Genomic DNA, 18,766 nt, shown 5'->3' on the forward strand with positions numbered 1-18,766 from the left:
AGTTGGATTGAGCAAGCAGTAAGTGGTATGATTTTGCAGATCTTCATACCTGATTCAAGGCAAGTTCCTGAAGCACTCTGAAACAAGTTCAGTAGACCTTTTGAGAGCAAGGGCGGCATTCTGTGCTGCACAGCAACTGACTTTGAAACTCAGGGATGCAGCAGAAGCAGTTTTCAATGAAGGGACTTACTTTCATGCATATGGAGAGGGAAAACGGGAAAGCCCCAATAAGTGAACCCAATTAAAGCAGTAGCTAAGGTTGTTCTCTGAATTCTGACTATTCTTCACATTGAAAGTATTGCATGGAAGCCACTTGAAACAGCCTCTGGGGAAAATCTCCCACTTGGCAGTTGTACCTTGTAGAGTAGCTTGCCACATGGAATGGCAACATTACATAGTCTTCCCCTGTTCACCAGCAGCTGCCACAGAGACATCTCGTGCTAGCATGGTGATTCCACATGACAATCCCAAGTGGTAAGTTAATGCATGTTAAAAGATTCCCATGTGGTGCAGCTAGTAAGTGGGGGAAATTTGACAGCTTCCATATCAGTAAATTTAGATGATCTAGGACACAAAACACTAGAGCATTGAAGGAAACATGACAACTTTTATAAAGCGTGTATATGGAAGCTAAAGAAAATTGAACCTTGTTCAATATCAGTAATAACTGTATTTGGAGGTTACATTATAGCCATTAATAGGCAAAATATAGGTTAGCTCTGATTTCTTTAAGATAATGGCCATCACCACATCTTGTGGCAGTGAATTCCATGAGTTAATTAGTACTTCCATTTATGCGGTTTGCCAGTCAATTTTCTGGGTAACTATAGTTCTTCCATTACATTTATCCAAACCAGGAATACTTTATCAACTTTTATCTTGCTGCCCTTTTGGGTTTGTCTTTTTTTCAATTGCCAATAGAAGCTTCTTCAGGAAGTTGGTGGTTTCTGGTATGTAACTGAGTACTGGTGGCAAATGGTCTGACAAATACGTAAGAACATAACCTGAGAATATAGATCATATATTGAATATATATATTTAGGGTGCCATTGACTTTTCTGAGGAATCAAGAACTGTTATAGGTCGAATTACCACTAAAAATACGTAATACCACTGTTTACTTTTCTGCATTTCAATTCCCACTGACCTCACCTTTTGTTGTTGTTTAGTCGTTTAGTCGTGTCCGACTCTTTGTGACCCCCTGGACCAGAGCACGCCAGGCACTTCTGTCTTCCACTGCCTCCCGCAGTTTGGTCAAACTCATGCTGGCAGCTTCGAGAAGCTGACCTCGCCTTTTACATTTTCTCAAATTTCACGCAACTGGTGGCGTGGACTGTACTCCACAGAATCTTATGCCATAATAAATTTGCTAGCCTTTAAGGTGACACACTATATATATATATATATATATATATATATATATATATATATATATATATATCAAAGGACTAAAGAGGCTACCATCTGGAAATTAACGTAAGTGTACAGTATTTTATTTATGAAGCTAACACTGCTGAGAAAAATATGAGTGCCCTTGGGTAGGGAGGGGTCAAGATTTTTCCTCGTTTTAAATAGTCAAAGTGTGGTTTCAAGGAAATCGATACCTACCTCTTGCACGGTTGCTTAGGAAAGTGTCTGCAAGTGTGAACCTATAGCTGACAGGATGACCTCGGGATGAGCGGCAGCTCCTGCCTGCGCTCCCCTGAGGCGACGAACGACAGGGGCCGGCCGGCTCCGCCGCCTCTAGCCCGGCCCCCTGGAGGCTGGCGCGCAAGGCGGCAGAGTCGGGCATGCCATGGCGCTGGCGGAACTGGCCTCTCGCCTCAACTGCGCCGAATACAAGAACTGGGTGAAGGCCGGGCACAGCCTGCTGCTCTTGCGGGCCGCCCTGCAGCGCTTTGCCGGGGAGCAAGTGCAGGCCTTTCACCGCCAGCTCGTCGCGCGCTCCTCCGCGCGCCTCAGCCCGTCGGGCCTCCGCTGCAGCGGGCGCTGCACCCCTCGAGGCAAGCAGGTGAGGCTCCGCCCTGGCAAGCGGAGGTCGGAGGAGGCTCCCGCCTCGCTTTGCCTGGTCGCCCCTCTCCCGCCAAAAGCGCGCTCCAGAAACAAACTCGCGCGTGTCGTTTACCCGACCCTTTCCGAAGTGCACGTGGCGCGCCCCAGAGGTCCCTTCAGTGTCCCCCGAGAGTTTTTGCAGCCTGAGATCGGGGGTGGGGGTGGGGGTGGGGGTGGGGGGGAAACTACTTCTGCTCAATCAAAGAGGAGGGAACGATTTTGAACAGGAAAACAGGGGAAGGGGTTGCGCATCCCTCTTTTCTCGCGCGGAAAGATACGCGCCGCGCTCGTGGCAAGTTTCGGCCAGAACAAAGAACTCCGGTTTGCCTCGGATCCAAAGCGCTTTCTGCAAAACTGTTTCTTTCGAACAGTGCCCCCTTCTGCAAGGCCAGAGATTGCCTGCTTTATAATACAGTATTCTGTACAGCATACTGCGCGTTTTCCTATCCTTTTAATGTATTATAATTTCATTTGTTTATATATAAGCTCAGGGGCAGCGCAATACGGCCAGTTCTCTCGCTTCTTTATTTTAATGTGGTTGCAGAACTTCCGTTATTTCATTGTGAAATACTGAAATATTTTCTTCTATTATAGTGAAGCAATCGCTGCAGTGATGGCACCTGGCATCCTTGAGAAATTTGAAATGTTCAAGATGGTTGCCAAATTAGTTTTGATGTGAAGGAAGAAACCCCAAGAAATGCCATTAAGTCTTAGATTAAAAAAAAAAAAAAAGATTAGGGATGCTAGTTACAAACATGAAGGATGCTGAGCAATTTTATTTTTGGAGTGCCACTATGATGCACCTACAATCGTTAATAAAAATGCACAGTTGTTTCATGGTGCCAGTTTCACTTTTGCTTTGCAGCAGAGGGAAGGTGGGCAGAGGGTTGCTTTTCTGTTCCAGATTACGTAATCTCTCATTGGATTTTCTCATTTGGGGTTTAAAATGTGTATTTGATGCCATTAGTAGCATGATGGCAGCCAAGCTTTGGAATGGTACATCAAACTAAATTCCCACATCAAACTAGACATCCATGTTTTAGCTTTTGGCACGCCATATATTTTGGGGCAAAATGTGCACCTTCAGTCGCAATCCTAAACATCATAGCTGATCGGGGAATATTATGTGTAGAACTGCTAATTACAGACCCCAAATGAAATCCTTACAAGGAACAATCTTAGAGGTTTTGAAGGCTTACAATGATGTTGTAAGATAAGTGAGAATGATTAGAGAAGTCAGTCTGCAGCAGCTGATACAACATATTGCACTGATCGCATACATAGCAGTGAACTTTGTTCTGCAATCAAGGCTTCAAAGAGAAACAGTTTCACTAATGGAAACAGGCCAGGATTTTCAAAACATCCTAATGAAGAGACCCTGCCCTCTCAGAGTACTTGCACAGAATTATTTGAATCAGAACTTCTTACTTTAACATCTATGGATAGTTAATTTCATGTTTTGAAAAACTGCTGCTGGAGTGCTTTACTTAGCACCAGATTAAGATAATGACCAGGTACCATTATGAAGGTTGCAAAGAAAATTGCATAGAAGCCAAAGGTATGGAGTCCTGCCAAGAATGAAGCCCAACTGACGCTTTATAAAGATGTAGTTGAAGACAGCGTGACTCGCTGCTTTGAAATATTTCGGGAAATGATTATGCTTGTCACCAGAAAAGGATTATTTCAAAGCACTGCAACAAAAGGGAGTCTAATCCTGCCTGTTTCATTTATTTTTTATGTTGATTCCTACATACTTTCACTGCTCTTACCCTGTAAATGACGTGTGTGGAGTGCTTGTTTTCCTATATCTTTGAGACTTGAGTGGGAAGAGAATTTTGGAGGCGGGTCTTCCACTAAGAGACACACAAGTCGCCCAGATCTCAAAATATACTTGGTGGGCGGCATTTTCCAATTCTTTTGCGAAGATGCCAAACTAATTTGGCAGCCATCTCAATGATTTCAAATTGCTCAAGGGTGCCAGGATGTCACCACTCAAATTATTATTTCACAAAATGTTATAGCACAAAAATTATATTTAAAAAATGGGCAGGCAGCGCTTCACAGTTAAATAACTGAAGTTCCGAAACTGGACTATATAATCTTAATGCTGTGCATCATCATGGCAGTTTGACAATTTGTGTAAAATTAGTCAGTGATGCCAAAATGGCACCATTCGTATTTGAATTATGAAGAAAGCATCAGGAATGCTCTGGATAGATGGAAGTTTGTGGCTTTTTGCTTTGCTGCATGACTAACATGACTGGAAGAATTCAATCTGCACAACTTTTACCATCACAGAATCTCCATGCTGGTGAAGGCTTCCCCTTTTTGAATTTTGGGGATTTTTTCTGGCATGGGTTGAAATTGCTGGAACTACATAGGAGCAGCCACTTTATGCAAACGCCTTGCCTCATGGAGCAGTCTCTGCGTATGTGGGCTTCATGTACTCACCCATGGAGCTGCTTGCAGGCATGACTCAGGCATGACAATCGGAGCCATAGCTAGGTGATTTTACGCCCTGGCAGAACGGTCCAGATTGTGTCCCCTAGCCACGGACAAATTAGCTCTTCTTTCCGCCTCTCCTCCAACCCCAACCCCATCCACCCATTCAGTTCACCCTCTATTTAAAACCATTTCTTATGAGGCAATAATCAATATTTATATTTATGGGCATATTTTTAGCCGATTTTGTGCCCCCCATCCTCTGTGCCCCTGGCGGGGGCCCACCTCACCACACCCTAGCTATGGCCCTGGCCACAATAACAGCAGCAGAGAGTGCAGCCCAACTTCTGTGATGCTTCAGATATCTTCCCTCCCAGGAAAAAAGTTACGGGATATAAAATGATTCATTGACCACTCTTGTGGTACTTTTTGGAACAGCTTGTGATACTTAGGCCTGACTCTGCAGTACAGGACTATACTGAACAAAACATTTATTGACAACAAGGCTGACAATCCCAGGTTCTCATCATGTCTCAGTCTTGAGTAAAATTCACGGAATTGCTTCCTTGTGGGTTGGGAAGAAGTGGAATTGTGCAGAGGTCGATTTGGGTTTTGAAAATGAGGGATTCAGTGAGAATGTGTGATGTTCTGGGAAGCTTGCCTCTGCCACCTCTCTTCCCACACAGCCTCAAGGACACATGAAATATCAAACATTCCACACATCGCTCTGATTACAAACAGTACTCTCCACGTACAAGGAAAGAGCAGTGGGCCTACATAGGAATAGATTGATTTTTTTAAAACAAACAAATGGACAGGGTTAATGGCTCCATTTTGTTGCTGTGCTCTGAAACAATAATTTATCTTCCTACTTTCCCCAAATTGCAATATGTTCTCTGGATGAGCGTTCAGTGCATGGCGGTATTCTTAAGTGTTTGTGAGTAAGAGCTGCCTCTGGCTCTTCTCAGCCGCAATGCTATGTAACCAGCAGAATTTCAAGGAACCTTTCACTCTGCATTCAGAGTATGTGATTTGCCAGAGAGACAGAAAAGAGAGATAATAGTTAGAAGAAAGAAGCGGTGGTGGAAAGATACATGTTTTGGGCCAGACATTGAAAAGGAAACCTTAAGAACACTGTGGTACATGTTTTCAGTTCTGACCCTCTACGGGTACTTTGGCATTGTAATGCTGGGCTTCATCTCATATCTGTCAGAAATTCAATAGGTGCAACTTTCTGTGATGCTTTATCTCCATGATCAAAGGAAGCTGTACCTGTTAAATTTCGGCATGCCTCAGCCTTTAAAGACACAGGAGCCAGCACACACACCTCCCCCAATATTTTTAGCCCAATCTATTTTAATTTTGCCCAATCTAATTTAATTTTAAAAGGGGCGTGGGTGGCGCTGTGGGTAAAACCTCAGCGCCTAGGACTTGCTGATCGCATGGTCGGCGGTTCGAATCCCTGTGGCGGGGTGCGCTCCCGTCGTTCGGTCCCAGCGCCTGCCAACCTAGCAGTTCGAAAGCACCCCCGGGTGCAAGTAGATAAATAGGGACCGCTTACCAGCGGGAAGGTAAACGGCGTTCCGTGTGCTGCGCTGGCTCGCCAGATGCAGCTTGTCACGCTGGCCACGTGACCCGGAAGTGTCTGCGGACAGCGCTGGCTCCCGGCGTCTTAAGCGAGATGGGCGCGCAACCCTAGAGTCTGTCAAGACTGGCCTGTACGGGCAGGGGTACCTTTACCTTTACCTTTACCTTTATTTTAATTTTATTTATTTAATAGATTTAAGCTTCCTTTCAGAGTATTTCCCCTTACAAGACAGTTCATAACATGGCAAATAATAGTATACAGTGGTACCTTGGGTTAAGTACTTAATTCGTTCCGGAGGTCCGTTTTTAACCTGAAACTGTACTTTACTTGAAGCACCACTTTACCTAATGGGGCCTGCTGCTGCCGCCGTGCTGCCGGAGCACGATTTCTATTCTCATCCTGAAGCAAAGTTTTTAACCCGAGGTACTATTTCTGGGTTAGTGGGGTCTGTAACCTGAAGCGTCTGTAACCTGAACCGTATGTAACCCGAGGTACCACTGTACTTAGATTCCACCTTATTAAAATAACTTGCTTTCTACTTGTTTTGATAGAGAGGACATTATATTTGCAACAGAATGGAATCTTAAGTTATGCTCTGATTTCCTTTAAGAAGTCTAGCCGGTGACGGCATTCTACCCAGTCCATCTCCACATGTTAAGTTTGTGCTTGACATGTGGCATTTAAAAACACACGAGTCCTGCTTGCAAAGAGTGCTCCGAATTCTGCTGTGGTGGCTGCAGCATTTTTTGTGCAGCTTATTTTGCATTTTGAAAGGATAAAGCTCACAATCGTTTCAAAGCACCGCAACAAAAGGGAGTATTTAACTTTCTATTTGCATTTCTCCCCCCCTCCCCTAATTCCAGAGTATTTGCGGCTTTTCTTAGCATGCACATGCAGGAATCTCTCAAAGGGTCTTAGGAACTGGAAGCCCACTAGAGAGACACCATGACTATGTAAACCCATATAACCTCAACATCTCTGCCTCTTTCCTGCCAACAGTAAGCAGTCCCATCCCTAACTCCTTTTAATCCCTTTTTATTTACCAAATTTTAATTTGTTGACTTTGGGGACTGGACATTGTTTGATTTCTTGGACAACCCAAATTGAGTCCCACCCCCTTGGATAAAAAATTTGAAACCAATGATTTAAATGACAGTACTTGTATCGGTGTTCCTTTTGCTTTGTAGTTTCAGCCTGTGTGCTCCTTGTGTAAAGAATGGAAAAAAGAAATTTTGAATCATCACACGCACAAGAATGGGGAGGTCCACTGGGGAAACTGCAGGCCTTGGCTCTGGCCATCTAATTCATGGGAGTTGGCAAAGGTAATGCCTGGAAGTTCTGTTATGTAAACAGAGGCATAGGAAGGTCAGGTGGTACAGTGGTGCCTCGCAAGACGAAAATAATCCGTTCCGCGAGTCTCTTCGTCTAGCAGTTTTTTCGTCTTGCGAAGCATCCCTATTAGCGGCTTAGCGCTATTAGCAGCTTAGTGGCTTAGCGGCTTAGAAAAAGGGGGAAAAAGGGAAAAAACTCGCAAGACTCGCAAGACGTTTTCGTCTTACGAAGCAAGCCCATAGGGAAATTCGTCTTGCGAAGCACCTCGAAAAACAGAAAACCCTTTCGTCTAGCGGGTTTTTCGTCTTGCAAGGCATTCGTCTTGCGGGGCACCACTGTACCTGGTGCAGAAAATTTCTTGTCACCCCCCCCCCAATTGATTTTATTTTTTTGCCTGCAAAAATGGTTTTATGTTATTTCATATTTTCTTACAAAGGAATAATAATAATAATAATAATAACTTTTATTTATATCCCACCCTCCCTGGCTGAAGTCAGGCTCAGGGTGGCTAACATCAGATATATAACATTGGTATAAAATCAAACAATAATTAAATTACCTCCTAAAAACATGTCAGAATCAAATTAAAGTCTAATTAGATGGCTTTCCGCAGGGTTAGGGTTGGGAACAGTAAGTGCTCCACTGAATTGAAATTTCAGCCTTCATGACATAGGAAAACGGCCAAGTAAACAGCTATTTTCGTGGAGGAGGGTCAAGATATTAACTGATATGCATGAAATTTCATATATAGCTATATAATCCCTAGTGTAGTAAGATAAGACCTTTGGAGCAGGCATTTTTTAAAAAAGTTTTTTAGTAGGGCAGTAATTGTTCCTTATTTGTCACCCCCTCCATGATGGAACCTGGGGTGGCCCGCCCCCCCCCTACGCCCCTGTATGTAAAATGGATGTTCTGCTCCAGTTTTTGCAGCATGCATCAGGGTAGGATATAAATCGGGGATAGAGAAGCTGTGGCGCTTCAGGTATTGTTGGACTACAAGTTCCCATAGGTTGCAGTCAGTGTGGCGAGTGGTCAGGGGTGATGGGAGTTGTCCAGCAATATCTGCAGGGCCCTGAGTATAATACAGCTAGTTTTGAAACTGCTTCAGGAGCTAGAAGAAGCTCGTGTTGCTCTGAATTCTGGGCAACCAATTGCTACCCTCTTTTGTTACTGCCATCTTTTGTCTTCTATGAGTTTATTCAGGTTTCTATCCCTTCTTTATTTCTGGATTTGAACAGTCTATGAGAATTCACCAAAGCAGCATTTGTAAGTTTGTATTCAGTTAGTAAGACCAAACAAACTCATAGTAGCATTTTACCATATAGAAGTTGCATCTCTCTTTCTCAACAGAAGTTATGTGATTTTGACAAAAGCACAGCAGGCAGATATTCAACACATGAAGCTGTGGACTGTGGTTGGCAAACAAATCTGTTGAATTTTGTGTCCGTATTAGAGTTGCTGGGCCCTGTTAGATAAAATAGTTCCTCCATTTTCTCCCACTCTCCCAAGGAAAGACAGAAAGCCCATGAAAACTGATGTGTGGTGATCATATATGTATCTGTTTCACTGTGGCTTCCCACAGTGTAAATGTGTGCTCTGGGAAACTGTGCTTCGTTGTGGCTTCCAAGATGTAGACATGCTGTGAAATAGACATCAGTACAATCAACATGTGATGAAAAGTATGTTAATGAGCTTTGTAAGGCAATACATCTCACCCTAAAAGTCTCATCTACAAGTTTGGTGCTTCCTTATGGAAAGTGGAACTTGTTTTGGATTCAAGAGGGAGTGGCAGCCTAAGGCTGACCAACAGTAGCTGATCAGAAAAGTTCTAAATTGTGTCCTCCTGTACGGTGTGGAACAGTACGGAATGACTATGCAGAAGTCCAGCGAGAGTATCCAATGGGATTGTAAAGAGAAAAAGGACAACTACAAGATGCTAATTAAACCACTGTTTTGGTGCTTGACAAAGCTACAATTAAATAAACACGAGTTCTGATATAACTATCAGTTAGAAATAGTGTGTTCCTAATAGCTTCTGAATCAGACATTAACTGCATTTGTTCTCCTTCGCTGTGTAGGCTTACATGCCTCGTGGGAAAGGAGACATTTGTGGTCCAGACAAATGTGATGCATCTGCACTCTTAAACCTTTTCAACTTCTGCGATCACTTCAGTAACATCGATCAGAAGAAAGTCAGAGAGGTAACCCAGCTACTGCTATTGACATCTTTTCTTAGCAGGGTTCCACAAACACCCTCACCAGGTTGCAATCAGTGACTGCCTCTTCCATTTGGGCAAGCACCCTGTCCTGTCTACAGAGACCTCTATCCGCCTCACAGAACTACAGTTCCCAGAGTTGTATAACAATAAATCCCAGAGAGCCAGTGTGGTGTAGTGGTTAAGAGCGGTAGTCTCGTAATCTGGTGGACCGGGTTCGCGTCTCCACTCCTCCACATGCAGCTGCTGGGTGACCTTGGGCTAGTCACATTTCTCTGAAGTCTCTCAGCCCCACTCACCTCACAGAGTGTTTGATGTGGGGGAGGAAGGGAAAGGAGAATGTTAGTCGCTTTGAGACTCCTTCGGGTAGTGATAAAGTGGGATATCAAATCCAAACTCTTCTTCTTCTTCTCTTTCCAAGAAATCTGGAAACTGTAGCTGTGTGAGGGGAGTAGGGGCCTCCTAACAGCTCTCAGCCCCCTTAACGAACTACGGTTCCTAAGATTATTTGAGGGAAGCCATAACTGTTTAAAGTGTTATGAGACTGCTTTAAACATATAGTGCAGATGGAGCTTAAATTGTGCATGCCTACAAGTATAAAATGCAATATAATAAAGTGCTTAAGGCTGTTTATCATATAGCAGCCTCTGAGGAGGAGACAGTCGAGGAACATAACATTGGCAAGGTGTTCGCCACATGGGGCATTTCCATTCTAGTAACAACAGTATGTGGCTCTGATGTGAAAACAGATCACTCAGTCAGCAACCCCTAATGCAGGGCTGTAACTTGAGGGTTGGTTTTTGCTTACCATTGCCCTACACTGAGTTTTCAGACTACTGGTTTTGCTTCATGTTTTTATCTCTAGGTGATTAAGTGCCGTAATGAACTAATGCATTCTTCAGATATGAAAGTCTCTTCTTCCTGGCTGAAAGAATTTGGGAATCATGTTCAGAACTTGCTAACTGAATTTCAACACATTCCAGAGGCCCAGACAGCTCGTACAAGGATAGAAAAGGTAATAGTTGCCATTCTTTCAACTTGTAGGCTGGCTGCTATTCACCATTTTTTTTTTTTTAGCTAGGCACAGTATTGAATATAGAAATGCAACAGTCTGTATCCAGATGGTTTGCACTGTAAATCAAAGCTTTTGTGCTTGATCAAGGATATCTGAGGCTGTTTCATAATTTGTTGATTCAAGGTTTTTGGGCACATTGATACAATTTAGTTTTACTCTTGAGATTACCATATCAAAAGTTTATTTTTGGGGGGGAAACAAAACAAAACAATAGTACAGCATTTTCTCTGCTTGTTATATAGATGGAAAGGTAAAACTTCTGCAAGGCAGATAGCCTTGCATGGAGGCAACAGGCATTATGCTATGTGGCATTTAAAAAATAATAATAACTGGTTAAATAATGTACCTATGTGGGAGAACACAAAAGCCAGGATACAAAATCTATTTTAGGCCCACTACTGGAATAAAAAAATATCTTTGTTCAGCAGACTTTTATGCTGTATCACATAATCTGCTTCTGAAACTTCTCATAGTTTCAAAGCAGTTCATTTGTTTTAGAAAAGAATTTAAGTAAAAAGAGATTATTTAAAAATAGAATTAGTAAATGGCAGGGACATTGCTGCAGAGGAACAGCCAAACCACCATTTTTAAAATTCTTTTAAAGAAGTTCATTACTATGCATACCTATCTGGAAATAAGTCCCACTGAAGCTTACTTCTGAGTAGACATGCATATGATTCCACTGGGAATTGTTTAAATGTGTTCTTTTGCAGTGAAGGTATAGCCTCCAAATAACGTTTTTAAATCCACAGAATGCCAGTAAGTTTCACAAACTACAGTGGTACCTCGGCTTTCGAATGTAATCCATTCCGAAAGACCATTCAAGTTCTGAAATGTTAGAAAGCCTAAAACTCAACAGCTGACAGCTAGGCCTCAGGATCTTGTACTCAGCGGAAGCATATTCAAAAACCAAAGCATTTACTTCCGGGTTTATGATGTTCGAAAACCGAAATGTTCGTCAACAGAGTTGTTCAAAAACCGAGGTGCCACTGTACTTGGCATACCTCAGTATTGTTGAATACTGTTGCTCATCTCTAATGTCACAAACAACATTGACTGGATCCAAAGAAATGTGTAACTAGTTCCATCTGTATTTCTCAAACAGCATCCTGTGCTTTTTGGGTCATTGAAGCCCTTAAGTGTCATTATTTTGTCAATAAAGCCATAGCTTTTCATGTTCATTTTGTTTTTACTAAAACCCAATAGCTTCTGTCATCTGATTGGGCTGTGCATGTACCAGGGGGAGATCAGCTTGATGGATTGGAGGGTGAAATGAATCAAAGCCAGATCGGTGAAATAGAAGCAGAACTGATAAAAGAGAGACTTCATGAAATCAGTCTTCTCGTGGAAGAACAAGGAATGATGTCAGAAGAGGTAACCTAAATTGAAAACATAAAAGCAGGCTTGCATTCATGCTTAAGAGTTTGATGCTAATAGGTCCATCTGTATAATAAGAGGGGTACATTTAGAGGGTTCCTCAGAATTTATTGGAATAAACCTTTTCAGATGAATAGATTACTGCTTGCCCAAGGAAAGCTTGTTCCATGCAGTTGAGCTCCCAGCATCTCCATTGTATTTGTACCCTAACAGAAAACACCGCTTCACTTTAAAATTCAACTGGAATACATTTGCCAGGGTGCTTAAAACCTACCCCTAGGGCATGGACTGATAACACACAAATGTAGACATCTTGCCTACACTAAGTGGCTTTGGGTCAAGTCAGTGCCTAGACGGGATGCCACGAGGGATCCCCATATAAGCTGCCTTGAGTGCTTTGATGGATGAAAGGTGGACGAAAGGTTCTAAAGAAATTACTACTCAGTGTTGAAATTGAGAACAGTGATCTCTTCTTTTCTGTGAAGCTTCTTGCCTTCAGTTTTAGCAGATGTGTCTCTACTCTGAGAAAGAAGCTACCTGCTCAGCCACCTTAGATCTACGTTACCCCTGGGACAGAAATAGAATCATAGTACTGGAAGGGACCTGAGGGTTCTCTAGTCCTACTCCCTGCAATGCAGGGCTCCTGTCCACAGCTGTCCCTGGGTGGGCTTGAACCCAGGTTGATAGCCAGATGCACTGACCCATTGCATCACATGTAACAAAAATGGGATAAATCCTTTCACTGGGTAGCCCAATTGTGCACAGAGGCTCCCAAGGAAGCTGTAACTGTACCTTCTGCCCCCCAGACAGGAGTGGTTTCTGAGGGGTCCAAGGCAGGTATTTTGGAGGGCAGACAGAAAGAGCACCCAGCCTACAAGGCTCTTCCCTGACTGAGCCCAAGGTAGCCTGCTTTCCCCCCCTCAGACCCCTGATGTAGCTTGTCACAAAAATGGTCCAGACACCTGAGAGGAGAAGTCCTTTTGACGCTGGCAGAAATGTACCCAAGACTTCAACAGTCAAATTTTATGAAGTTTATTAAGAATCAAAAATAAAGGTAGAGGAGAAATGAAAGAGGCAGATAGTTTCTTCAAGAAAATAACAAGAAGCAGCTTTTAGATCAAGTCTGTCCATCCTGTTATAGCTACTTACAGCGAGGTGAGCCATCCAGGTGTAGAACAGCAGCTTTTCCTCTACTCCTGAATGTAACTCCTCCATATGCAGATTATGGAAGACTGGGGAAACTTAGCAAACTCAAAGGGACAGATTGAGGAGAGCAGGTGGAGCTTCCATTTTATAGTTCCTTCTGCCTGCTTAGTTGTAGGTGATCAATGATGGAGAAACATGTATCTGTTAAAAACCATCCTCCCCTAGTATTTCAGTGAAAAAAAGGAATTACTCTTCTGTTTGCAATACAAACAATTCCAGCTTGTGCAAGAACGTAGGGACCTGAAAGTTGACATTTGCCTTCTCTTTATTTTGTGTTCAATGATTGTAAATTATACTTATAGCACGTATGTGCCCATCAACTAGGTTTTGAGGCCTTGTGGTAAAGGTCACAAGTACTTTATGAGTCTGTGAAGGCTTTGAATCTTGCACTGATCACAGAGTTGACATTACGTAACTCCCTCCAAATGCCAACAGAGAGTTACTTAAGACGCATGATCTTGCCATTCATGAGAGAACAACCTGCTCCCCATGATCTTGCTGGTTGAAGTGGCCTCATGCTCCCTCAACAACTATCAGTTGGTTACTTCGGAATTACCTTGCCCCTCCCCCTGAGGTAAAGGCAGAGGAGCCTCTTGCCAGAAAAAAGAGCAGGCAGCAGCATATAGTTAAACCTGCAACATGCTTGGGAGGCAGCTACTGAAAAGCTTTTGAAGCCCACTTCAAAATATATGTATTTGAAGTGTTTCTGTCATGTATTGCCTTGGGAATTTTGTGTGCGTGTGTCTGTGGAAACATAATTAATAAATGCAACAGAATGTTTAGGGAATTAAATGCTGAATATAAGGAAATTCCACCCCCCCTCTTAGTTTGTGAACTGCTTAAATCCATTTGCATAGTAATTAAATAAATGGAATCAAGTAAGTTATTCATGTATTCAATGGATATATATTTTTTTAACGGTGAGAACTGGAGACCACTCAGTGTCTGAACTAATGAACTCTTCTAGTATTGCGAGAGACACTGCAGTGTTCTTTTTTCCCTTCTTTGTATTGTGTTGGTTGATAGTGATGAATATAGGATGGAATGTAGTCTTATAGCTGAATGGGTTTCTTGTCCTGCCCTTTACCTGCCACTTTAGTACAGTCAGCAAAGGGCTTGCTGCCCACAATTGTGGCACAATAAATTTTTGTCCGATGCTGCATTTTCCTGTGCTTCACTGATATGCCTAACATCGCTCACTTCATTCATTGCTCCGCTGTCAGGTAACTTGTGGCTTTTTTTCCATATTAGCTTCCTGGTTTCAGCTTTAAAGATTATACATTTCTAGCTTCAGATGAAGTGGCAAGTTCTGAAGGTAAAATAGTAAAAGGCTTTTTTTAGAAGGAAGAAAACCCAAATGGAAACATTTGTCTACTGCTTTATAGAAGTCTTTTTAAATTAGGAATTGCAGGTCTTGCAAGAAGCATTGGAAAGAGAAGCAACAGAAAGACCAGAGAACAGGATTGGTGTAGCAATTTGTGTGCATTGGGTTGGCGGTGATAAGCTGAAATTCAGATCCATCTTCTGCTATGAAACTCTCTAGGCAGTATCAAACACTCACTTGCCTGAGATGTTTTGGTGAGGTGGTAATAAGAACAAAATAAGATCCTGGTAAAGGCCCATCTAGTCCAGCATCCTGTTCTCATTTCACATTTTTTACTCACAAGGTATTTCTCCCCTTCTTAGGATTTAAACAGAATACAAATTGTAAAGGATTTCTTAAATGGCAACCACGATCTTCAAAGAAGTTTGCAGGCTGAAATGCAGAACCTAGAAGACCTCGTGCAAAAATTGGACGGCCAAAAACAATCCACGAAAGAAACCCAGGAAGTGAACGATGAGGAGACAGATGAAGGCAAGTGTATATGTTTAAAATGAATTTTTTTTATCGCTCTAACAAGTTGCATAGCAAAACTCACTGACACATTGTAAGGTGTTAGGAAAGAATACCACCTTAGGAAGGAATACCGCCTTACAGAAATCAGAATATGCAGCTTTGAGATTGCTTTTATTTGGATTGCCGTGAGGCAGACCTTCGGTAAATAAGGGCAGGTGCTATTCTTAAGTATGCAATATGTGTAATGTTGTCTGTGCTTTTGTTTAATTTTTAGATTGTCATTTAGAAAAAAGGAAGCGTACGATATGAAGAATGTGACTCTACTGTGAAGATGTTATGCATTACCAAATAGGAAACTTGCATAATTCCACAGGAATGCTCATTTAAGGAGCGATCTTTTTTTCAAGTTATATTGGAATTTGGAGAATAAACCTGAAGGGTCAACAGTCATTTCCTTAAAAATTCCAGTTTCCTTTGAACTGTATTATGGTTTGCTTTCAGAGGTTTAGTATTTTGCTGTCTACCCAGGACAGTTTGATTTGTTTCACCTCTGTACAAATGTTTGACCATACTACTTCCTCTTGACAAATGGAACTATCAATTTTGTAATCTATTTTACATTGCACCAAATGCAATCTTAATGTGCGTAGCCTCATTAGGACATGACCCCTCCTCACTCTTTTGTTTAACACAGCCTTTTTCTCATGAAACTAAATAGTGGCTGCATTCACATGACATTTCTTTTCCATCTCCATGATGTTTCCCTGTTAATTTCTACATTAATGCAAGTCCAAGACTCAAAATTTAAATTCTTCCAAGTTCACCATGAGCAAAATCATGTGAGGATTCTTTGTTTTCATTAAATAAGTTATTACAGTCGAACAACAATGATCATTTACTACTGTGTCTTAATGTGCTCTTTCCTAAATGTGAAGTAGGGGGGAAAATTAATACACAGAGCTCCAACTTAGGGAGTTGTTGCAGCAAGCCTGACAATTAAGGCTTGTCAAATACTCTAAACCTGAAAGAAATTACTTGTAAGGTAGGAAAAAATCCAGCAAAGGGGCCCTTTTCACAGCAACTGAACCTGGTAAACTCGAAAGAATTTAAATTTTGAGTCTTGGACTTGCATTAACCAAATTCCTGGGCAGGGGATCAGTAGCTTTGCAGGAACATGAAAACCACCGTGGGTTATTTCAGAAAAGCATTCAGATAAGCTGAATGCCTCTGGTGTAACTGCTGGCTTTTCTCAAGTGTAAAGGGGCTAGCGTAGGGTCTTTCTCTGTTCAGAAATTTAGGATTACATTTGAATGGCTGATGCAGGACTTGCATGAGTTAGTATGTCAAATAGGAGGGCAGGAGTGAGTACCCTCTCTGAAACTGCCTGCATATAAAGGCAGAACGGTAATACGAAGAAAAAGCAGGTGCTTAAGTAACAATCCATTAGAATAACACAAATCTTGACAAGCACAAACATTTATTCCATATAAATTAGGGGGGGGGGACATTGTCCTCTAATGCACACATGATCCTTTTGGGGAGACAATGTGCTTCAATATCTGTTTCATTATCTGTTAGAGGGATGTGGTTTAGAAGGCTGATGATAGACTCTCAAAAATTCATCCAAATCCAAGGTTTGGTCACTTCAACATACATAACAATGAACTGCCGCACTGATACAACTGTATAACATGGCATTATTTGTTAGGATCATGTCCTATTTGATATCTCAGGTAGGACTAGGTACAAAAATGGCCTTCTCTCAGCTGTCTCGGTAAAATCACCTGCATTTTCAAAAGGCTTCTTGCATATATCACAGCTATAAACCACAAAATCCAGTAAAATTACTCAATGGTAGTAAAAATAGAATGGGATAGTTTGATAGTGATGAACTTGTCCAATTTGTTCCAGTGGATATCTTACTCCAATTGTGAGTCAAAAGCCTTATGTTGTCCCACACTATGAATTACTGGAGCCCAGTTAATAAATACAGGCTCCAGAATCGAACAAAAACTTGAATCAGTTAACAGTTGATAAAGGGCACAAGCATGCTAATGGATTTAGATATGTCTAACTCTGTGCAGTTTTCATTTTACATTACTAGGTAGTTTTAATTTTAGATTTCATTTTAGGACTGATTTGTTAGTTTTAGGATTGAAAAACCGGCTTGATCTAGTAATAGATCTGCTGATCTGCAACAGGACTGATCAATGTTTTAACTTATATCAAGTGGCTTATGCACCTGGTAACCATTATAGCAGGTTTTTTAGACTGGAGGACACTTAAGTTAGAAAGTAAAAGTTTCATACGGAATCTTTGTATATAAAGAATACGTACTCTAAAGAGGAAACCTTTATGTCTATTGCTAGAGATGGAAAGATTGCACTAAAACTGGAAGTAAAGTATTCTTCATATATCGTTTTTGCAATTATACATATAATTTCACCTCTAAAAATGGAATTCAAGCAGCTAGTTAATGTAATCTGGGAACACACACCTATCATGTTTAACCTCAATTGGGCTGGAAGACACAGGTCACTTAACACATTTCAGTGTACATGTTGAAGACTCTGCCCTGACAGAGACTGGAAGAAGCTGCCGTGAAGAAACCTGTTGCAAGATGTGACCAACACAGACTTTTTGTGGCTGAAATTCTTGAAGAAGCCATCAATATTTTCAACAGCAGCTCTGATAGTGAACCTAGTTGGTGCCAAAAATACAACAGCAGAAGAATCACGGGGGGAAAGGATAAAGCCAGGCAATGAAAAAGCATTTATAAGCAAGATCGACAGCACTCAGAAGATGACTTCTCATCCCAAAAGGAAAAGGGCTGTATCTTCTCCGTGCCCAGCTGGCAAGGTGCTTGAGAAAAAACTGGTAGAGGACAAAGTTAAGAAGAAGTTGCAAGAACTTGAAGCCAGTCACCAAAAAAAGAAGGTCATTTGCAGAGCTCTGCAGCTGGAAAAGGTGAAGCGAAGGAAGGAAGAAGAGGCTGAACAACAAAGGAAACAAAACTGGAGGAGGGGGGAAAACTGCAGTTGGGGAAAAAGAGTCAGAAGTGTAAAGGTCACCTTCGCAAGGTGCTGCAGGCTTGGGAGCAGATGGAAGAAGAGAACACAGCTTGAGCAAAAGCTTGCTCAGCAAGTTGGAGAAGCATGGAGAAGCAATCCACTAATACAAACAGCTATACACCCATTATATACACTACTTGATACTAGTGTAGTATTTGAGGTTGTGAGAAGTCTTCAGTTGGAAGAAATCTTCAACAGCAAGCCATGCTACTTCAAACACAACTGTCCTATAATGCAGAACTCTCCACCACACCCAGGTGGCAAAACATGCTCTCGAGAGACCACCTAGATCTCGTGTATCTGGTGTTTTTATGCATGACAATTTGTTGTCGCTTTAAAAAAATATGTTACATTCTTCTCATTTATATTAATTATATGTTTTTCTTATTTGTGTTAATGAATGGTGTACTCTGTTGGCACCCTTTTTTTAAAAAAAAAGCGCTACCAGCAGCATAAGAGCAGTGCAGCAGCTACTACAACTTTGACCACCTTTCTGCTCGGCTTTTGCTTTGCTCTCCCCTTCCTGCTGCCACCCAGGTATTTGTTTCACAACTGATATATGGTTCCCAG

At 41.9% G+C, this 18,766-nt stretch overlaps 1 protein-coding gene across 1 annotated transcript; it reads left to right on the top strand.

Moving 5' to 3' along the window:
* The first annotated feature begins 1,635 nt into the window (after positions 1 to 1,635).
* LOC309340445 (uncharacterized protein CXorf38) lies at positions 1,636 to 18,622 on the top strand. The gene is made up of 7 exons (XM_081859215.1): positions 1,636 to 2,011; positions 7,270 to 7,404; positions 9,493 to 9,615; positions 10,496 to 10,645; positions 11,912 to 12,079; positions 14,975 to 15,143; positions 15,400 to 18,622. The coding sequence occupies exons 1-7, from the start codon at positions 1,796 to 1,798 to the stop codon at positions 15,432 to 15,434; spliced, it is 996 nt and encodes a 331-aa protein (XP_081715341.1). The 5' UTR covers positions 1,636 to 1,795; the 3' UTR covers positions 15,435 to 18,622.
* The last annotated feature ends 144 nt before the right edge of the window (positions 18,623 to 18,766 follow it).

This window comes from Podarcis erhardii, assembly GCF_964252035.2.
Source record: "Podarcis erhardii genome assembly, chromosome: 4".
NCBI classification, from domain to species: Eukaryota; Metazoa; Chordata; class Lepidosauria; order Squamata; family Lacertidae; genus Podarcis; species Podarcis erhardii.

Excerpts from the sequence above, each read along its gene's own strand:
- LOC309340445 (XM_081859215.1), top strand. The coding sequence starts at position 1,796 with ATGGCGCTGGCGGAACTGGCCTCTCGCCTCAACTGCGCCGAATACAAG. Across the intron at positions 12,080-14,974 it reads AAGGAATGATGTCAGAAGAG|GATTTAAACAGAATACAAAT; the intron begins GTAACCTAAATT and ends TCCCCTTCTTAG. Across the intron at positions 15,144-15,399 it reads CGATGAGGAGACAGATGAAG|ATTGTCATTTAGAAAAAAGG; the intron begins GCAAGTGTATAT and ends TTTAATTTTTAG.